The following is a 7,108-nucleotide window of genomic DNA, read 5'->3' as shown; positions in this document are numbered from 1 at the left end:
AAGTGACTTTACTGGAGAACATTGAGAAAGATGCACAGTTCTGCCAACTAGACTGGCCACCTGCACAGATGTGCCAAAGTGATAATCTGGATAATGCACGTGCTGGGACCATCCGTCGGCATAACCAAATAGGGCGTCTGCCAATCTCCAATGCTGTCGACACAACTAAGGGCTCCTGGACTGTCGGGGCATCATCGACTGGAACATGTATGACGTACTCTTGCCTCTCGGCTTTGGCGTGGAAAGTCCACCCTTTTGGAGACAATAAGTATACTTTCGATATGAAACATGCAACCCGTCACTGTTCTGTTTCTCAGGAGATAAATCGAACCCCGTCCCCTGCTCCCCCCCAAAGAAGGACATCATCATTTGGCATAGACAAACAGACCAGGCGCATAGGTAATTTTGAAAAAAGGGAAAACATTTATAAAAGTCACTGTTTAATCAATGTCTTTTCAAAGGAGCTGTAACAATGGTATCTACAGGTTGTCTATACATATCTACACTTATCTACAGTTTCTGCAGATATTTTTGTTGGACGGTTTTGCTTTTTTCCCTATGACTGCAACTCTTTAAAGATAAAACTGGTTTTGCATAACTTCCAAAAGAAAAAATAAATAGAGCAAACTTCATTAAACGCTTGACCAAAAGCTTTGGCACTAAGATCCAGGTCGTCTCTAAACTGAAAACTAAAATACAGGTGTGGCGGCACCTTCTGCACCTGTCAGCGGGCACATACTACCTACAGGGCGGCAAGAAAAGTCACGTCAACTTTTTTCACATCTGTTCCTACGTTTTCGTCAGACACATACAATTCCACAATGCACTGCAAAAACAGAAATAAAAGTCAAACTACTTCCACTGAGTTCTACACCTAGTGTCCCTGTTGATGGACTTGGGTTTGTCAGCAATAATGTGAAAAATACAAAATTGCCAGTTGTTGAAAATCACTTTTCTAACTTTTGAAATGTAAGCGCTATTCCAAATCTCGCGTCGAGGCACTAGCACGCCCAGGTCATGCGATGGACGATATCTGCTCTCTCCACTGGAGCAAGGAAGGCACTAAGAGGTGACGGGTGAGGATTACTAGTTGATTGAAGAAGGCACATCGGACTGTTGGTGCTAAGAGTTGTTGCAGAGCACACACCTCTGCTTGCTGTTTCTCCCGTAAAGTCTGAATTCAACATCCATCTAATACGAGTTTCCATCTCCTCTCTGGTGAGATCCTGCTAAGATCTCACCAATGGACAAATGTGGATTTGGACAAAATATTGTTCTCTGTCTTGTAATCCTGTCCATTCGGCATAACATGCACGCTACTTGAACAACTTGATAGTTCCGTCCATTAAAGGCACAGGGGAAGGCCTTGAGATGCCTTTGGTTGGGACCTCTCATTCAGATCTTCATATCCATCCATGTATTCATCCATCCAATGGCATGGCATATGTCTTGAACCAGTGGAAGAAATGTCTCCTCTTTGAAGGCTCTGACACACAGAACTCCCTCTTTGCCTGTCCGCGGCTGGTTTCCAGTGTCCTTCTGTCTATTGCGTGGGAGAACCATCTGGGACTCAACATCCCAGGCATGTGCTGAGGACTATTTTGAGGTCAGTTTGCATTTTGATAGGTCAACCAGGCCATGTGTAGATGATGGAGATGTGGCTGGAGGTTGGGAACTGGCCTGTTCTTAGATTGCCAGCAGTGTGCTTCAACCCACAACGTGGAACCATCAAAACCCCTGCACGAGAACACCCACAGTCTAATTCAGTCAGAGAAGTGTCCAACGGCACCGATGTCCCACGTGGGATGTTATCTTGGTCCGTAGTCGTAGCCAGTCGGGGCCCCTGTGGCAGAGTACATGTTTGCCGTGGCAGGGTTCATATGGTGGTGGTGGTAACCATGTCCTCGGATGTTGGGGATGCTGTAGGGAGAAGGCCGGCTCTTTGCCCCTATGTAGTGATCGTAGGTGGACGGGTACTTGTAGGGGTGATGGTGAAGCGGCTCCGACCCTTGGACATGTGGATCCAGGCGCAGTTCATGGGGCGGGCTAGGCCGGCCCGTACTCAGGGAGACAAGTCCCCCGGGCACAGGGAGCGCGGGACTCAGCACGCGGGACATGAGCTGCTGGTGCGTGGGGTCGCAGTGTAGCGGAGTGCCACTCCCGTCTCGCTCATACTCCCTCCTGCTGTCTGCTTCTGGAACAGAAAGAGTGAAAACCAGATTAGCAAAGTACAATATGAATAATGTAACCATTTTATGAAGCAAATAATCGTTGAGAGAACTCGCCAACACCTGGGGCCATGCTACTGCCTTGGCATGCATGGCTTAATGTAGCTGAGGTCACAACTGCATCGCCATGACTCATCAGCTCAGGTTCTGAGCAATCAACACATTTCATAACGTTCCAAAGGAAATGACATCACTTCTCAGTGACATGAGCGGAAACCAGGAGCCACATGAACGTTCATCAGCCAATGAGCATGCTGCAAAGGTGCACAGTAGTAATTAAAGTTAATGCTTATTTTTTGAGGTTTTTTTTTTACATCCTACCAGCTATTATTATTGCTAACAATATTATTGGTACTAGTATTAATAGCAGTAGTACAGTTACTGAATAAAGGTACATTATTTTATATGTATCATTTACACTTTACCAAACAAAGCAGGGTGCTAGAACTACTCTTCATTTAAAAACACACTCATTATCCACAAAAAAGTCCAGTATTTCACATTGGAAAAATTGAGAATTTTTTTTCTCTCCATTTCCAAAAACGTCAGCACAGCAAAAATAATGTGAACTCTGTAAATGTGGTGGCTTTTTCAAATATTGCTTGGTCCAGTCCCTGCTGAACCAGCAGCAAAAATGATGCAAATTGATTTGACCAGTTTCTCCAAATTGTTTTGCGATTCTGCGGGAATGAAGCCCTGTTGCATGGCTTCTACTTTTAAAGACAGCTGTGGTGTGAAATCCAAGACTGTCATTTCCTATCCAGATTGATGATGGGAAATTCGGTGATGTCACGTCTTGTGCAGGTGGAGGACAGAAGGTCCAGGGATGTCACTTGCTGTGCTGATGGGTGGGGGAGACATGAAGTCCTCTTTCTTGGCTTCTTCTTTTGAAGACCGTTTTGGTGGAAGAACCAGTAATGTCACTTCCTGTCCAGGTGGATGATGGGAAATCACACCAGCATCCCCCCAGAGAAGCACCTGCTCCTGCCTGAGAGACATGCAGCTGAGTGGCTGGGAGAGGTGATCTCTTGGCACTCTGAGGCAGAAATTGCAAGTTCTATAGAAACTGAAATGATGGAGGGATTGGGTCTCGTGCCTAAGTTATTGACTGGGAAACGAGGCGGCAAGTGGGACCGAGTTTAATGTTTCAGAAATGTACCAACTCCGAAAAGTTTAAATTGCAAGCAGGACATTTGGCAATGTTGGATTTGCATAATAAAGTATCAGCAAAATTGCACTTTTAGTTGGAGACGTCACTTTCAAAGGTTTATGCAAGCAAATAATTTAGCAAAAACATTCTTTTGCAAAAGAAAATTCACTTGACGGAAACGTTTTGCGAAGTTTACAACCATTTTCGACAGTGATACTTCATAGCTTTATGAAGCTATCTGGGTGAAATGTATATTCGGCTTTTAATCTCTGCTTCACAACGTTGAACACGTTGTGTGATCTTGTGTAAATTAATGTATATCCCAGTGCCTCAACAGAATTATCTATTAGCGATGAGAGTTTCTAGTAAAACTGGTATGGAGTTGTGTCTAAAAACTGGACGTTCAGTTTCTAGAACTCTGCAAACAAACATTGCGGAAGGCACGTGCACACGTGATACGCACAGGAAAGACGCAGCGCGATTAAAAACAGAATAAACCCAAGATCCTGCCTCCCAGCCCCACACTGCAGAGAGCTGAAGCCAGTGGCTGGGGTGAGACATTCTTACCGGGATAACGTTGGACTGAATTGAATGACACGTATGTACATGCTTGAAGAATTCAGAAATTGTGAAACTCTATACAAACACAGACTGCCTTTATTTTTATAGGCCCGGCGTGTGCCTGGGAGGAAGGCAGCCCAAAGGTGCCTCGGCAGCTGTTTACTTTGTGTCATGGAAAATAAACACGGGGGGTTGCCAGAGTGGGGCATGAGGGGCACTCGCGTGGGCTGTGTTACCTCTTCTCCAGAAATAGAGGTACTTCTTGGCCCAAGGGCAGCGTGAGCACGGAGTTCATGTGCCCTCACTGGGCACTGCTTTGAAGTGACATGAGGTGAGGAAGCTCTTGCAGGGAACGCTCAGCCGTGACTTATCCAAGCGCTAACTTGTGCAAATGTGATGTCTAGTGACAAGTGCCATCTGGTCGCTCAGCCGTGACTTATCAATTCACTAACGTGTGAAAAAGAGTCCTGTAGTGCACAAGTGCCCTCTGGGAACTCAATTGTGACTTGTAGAAGTGCTAACTTGTGAAAAGGAGCAGTCTAGTGAACAAGTGCCCTCTGGGAGCTCAATCGTGACCTGTAGAAGCGCTAACTTGTGAAAAGGAGCAGTCTATTGAACAAGTGCCTTCTGGGTACTGAATCGTGACTTGTAGAAGCGCTCACTTGTGAATAGGAGCAGTCTAGTGAACAAGTGCCCTCTGGGTGCTCAATCGTGACTTGTAGAAGCGCTCACTTGTGAAAAGGAGCAGTCTAGTGAACAAGTGCCCTCTGGGAGCTCAATCGTGACTTGTAGAAGCGCTCACTTGTGAAAAGGAGCAGTCTAGTGAACAAGTGCCCTCTGGGAACTGAATCGTGACTTGTAGAAGCGCTAACTTGTGAAAAGGAGCAGTCTAGTGAACAAGTGCCCTCTGGGAGCTCAATTGTGACTTGTAGAAGCGCTAACTTGTGAAAAGGAGCAGTCTAGTGAACAAGTGCCCTCTGGGTACTGAATCGTGACTTGTAGAAGCGCTCACTTGTGAAAAGGAGCAGTCTAGTGAACAAGTGCCCTCTGGGTGCTCAATCGTGACTTGTAGAAGTGCTCACTTGTGAAAAGGAGCAGTCTAGTGAACAAGTGCCCTCTGGGAGCTCAATCGTGACTTGTAGAAGCGCTCACTTGTGAAAAGGAGCAGTCTAGTGAACAAGTGCCCTCTGGGAGCTCAATCGTGACTTGCAGAAGCGCTAACTTGTGAAAAGGAGCAGTCTATTGAACAAGTGCCCTCTGGGTGCTCAATCGTGACTTGTAGAAGTGCTCACTTGTGAAAAGGAGCAGTCTAGGGAACAAATGCCCTCTGGGAGCTCAATCGTGACTTGTAGAAGCGCTCACTTGTGAAAAGGAGCAGTCTAGGCAACAAGTGCCCTCTGGGAGCTCAATCGTGACCTGTAGAAGCGCTAACTTGTGAAAAGGAGGAGTCTAGTGAACAAGTGCCCTCTGGGTGCTTAATCGTGACTTGTAGAAGTGCTCACTTGTGAAAAGGAGCAGTCTAGTGAACAAGTGCCCTCTGGGAGCTCAATCGTGACTTGTAGAAGCGCTCACTTGTGAAAAGGAGCAGTCTAGTGAACAAGTGCCCTCTGGGAGCTCAATCGTGACTTGCAGAAGCGCTAACTTGTGAAAAGGAGCAGTCTATTGAACAAGTGCCCTCTGGGTGCTCAATCGTGACTTGTAGGAGTGCTCACTTGTGAAAAGGAGCAGTCTAGTGAACAAGTGCCCTCTGGGAGCTCAATCGTGACTTGTAGAAGTGCTCACTTGTGAAAAGGAGCAGTCTAGTGAACAAGTGCCCTCTGGGAGCTCAATCGTGACTTGTAGAGGAGCTCACTTTTGAAAAGGAGCAATATAGTAAACAAGTGCCCTCTGGATGTTTAGTCGTGACTTGTTCTTGTGCTAATTTGTGAAAAAGTTATATCTGGTAAACAAGTGCCCTCTGGACGCTCGTCGTGACTCGTACAAGGGCTAACTTGTGAAAAGGAGCAGTCTAGTGGACAAGTGCCCTCTGGGAGCTCAATCGTGACTTGTGGAAGCGCTCACATGTGAAAGAAGCAATACAGTAAATAAGTGCCCTCTGGATGCTTAGTCGTGACTTTTTGATGTGCTAATTTGTGAAAAAGTTATATCTGGTAAACAAGTGACTTGTGGACGCTCAGTTGTGACTTGTAAAAGTTTGATGGAGTGGGTGAGTGCTGCCAAGGCACTCCTTTCGACCGCAGAGATCATTTTCTCCCTATCCACACCTCGGATGTTGTGTCTCTTTACAGACATTACCGTTCCTATTTTCACCTCGCATTCCAAGACTATTTTTATGCCTTAAAGACAATTTGCCTTGAGAAAGCCCTTGGCCTGCTGGCCACACAGGCGAAACATGTTTCGGCTGTTCGATTGCTCTCTTGTATTTATGACAATTAATAAATACAAAAAAACGATATTCAAACACAGCATTAGACTTAGGGATTCCTTTTTACCAGGAATCCATATATATATATATATAATCTACTGGCGGTCGCCAGTAGATAGTTATAGTTAGGACCGTGTTTCCATAGGAAATCTCAAAATTCTATTTTGAATAACTTTGGCGCCGGTTGACGAATCTTCGCGCAATTTTCAAAACTAATGGGGCGCTCCGCTCAGCTCCTACCCTTAAAGTCTCGGGGTGATTCGCCAAGCGGGGGCCGAGAAAAAAGGGGGGTCCCAAAATGCATTTTCCCCATGCATTTTTCCATAGGACCTTTAGTCGAAGGTACAGCCCGAACGGCTGAACAGAATTACTTGAAATTTGGCAGAGAGGTAGTCCTCAGGTCAGGGAAGTGCCTTTTGCAGGTCTGGTGTCAATCTGTTCAGTATTTCCTGAGAAAATAGCATTTAAAAGCATATAAATATCTATACGCGCGCACGGTGCGCGCACGGTGCCGTGCGCGAGCGAAATTCTGATTGGTTGTTAGATGTCAGTCAACATTCGAATCGGTCGAAATCAGGAAGTGTCGGCCGCCATTTTGTCTCTCGCACTGAAAAGGAAAGGGGGAAAAAAGGTGGAAAACGTGAAAAGGGGGCAGGGAAGAGAGTTCCTGACCCCCTAGCCTTTGTCAGGGTGCCACAGAAGGACCCCCATGGGTGAAATAAAACTTTTTTTTTTATAAAAATC

General features: G+C 45.9%; 1 protein-coding gene across 4 annotated transcripts in view; it reads right to left on the bottom strand.

Annotated features, from left to right (window-relative positions):
* Positions 1 to 400: 400 nt before the first annotated feature.
* Positions 401 to 7,108, bottom strand: part of TBX1 (T-box transcription factor 1) — an 89,988-nt gene continuing 83,280 nt past the window's right edge. For all 4 annotated transcript variants that reach the window (XM_085633393.1, XM_085633394.1, XM_085633395.1 and 1 more), the window contains one exon: positions 401 to 2,194. In XM_085633393.1, the coding sequence (XP_085489519.1) occupies positions 1,809 to 2,194 (386 nt within the window). In that variant the 3' untranslated portion in view covers positions 401 to 1,808. The remainder of the gene's footprint in view (positions 2,195 to 7,108) is intronic.

This window comes from Triturus cristatus, chromosome 11, assembly GCF_964204655.1.
Source record: "Triturus cristatus chromosome 11, aTriCri1.1, whole genome shotgun sequence".
NCBI classification, from domain to species: domain Eukaryota; kingdom Metazoa; phylum Chordata; class Amphibia; order Caudata; family Salamandridae; genus Triturus; species Triturus cristatus.
Note: the sequence above shows the minus strand (reverse complement) of the source record. Positions and strands in the feature narration are given on the sequence as shown.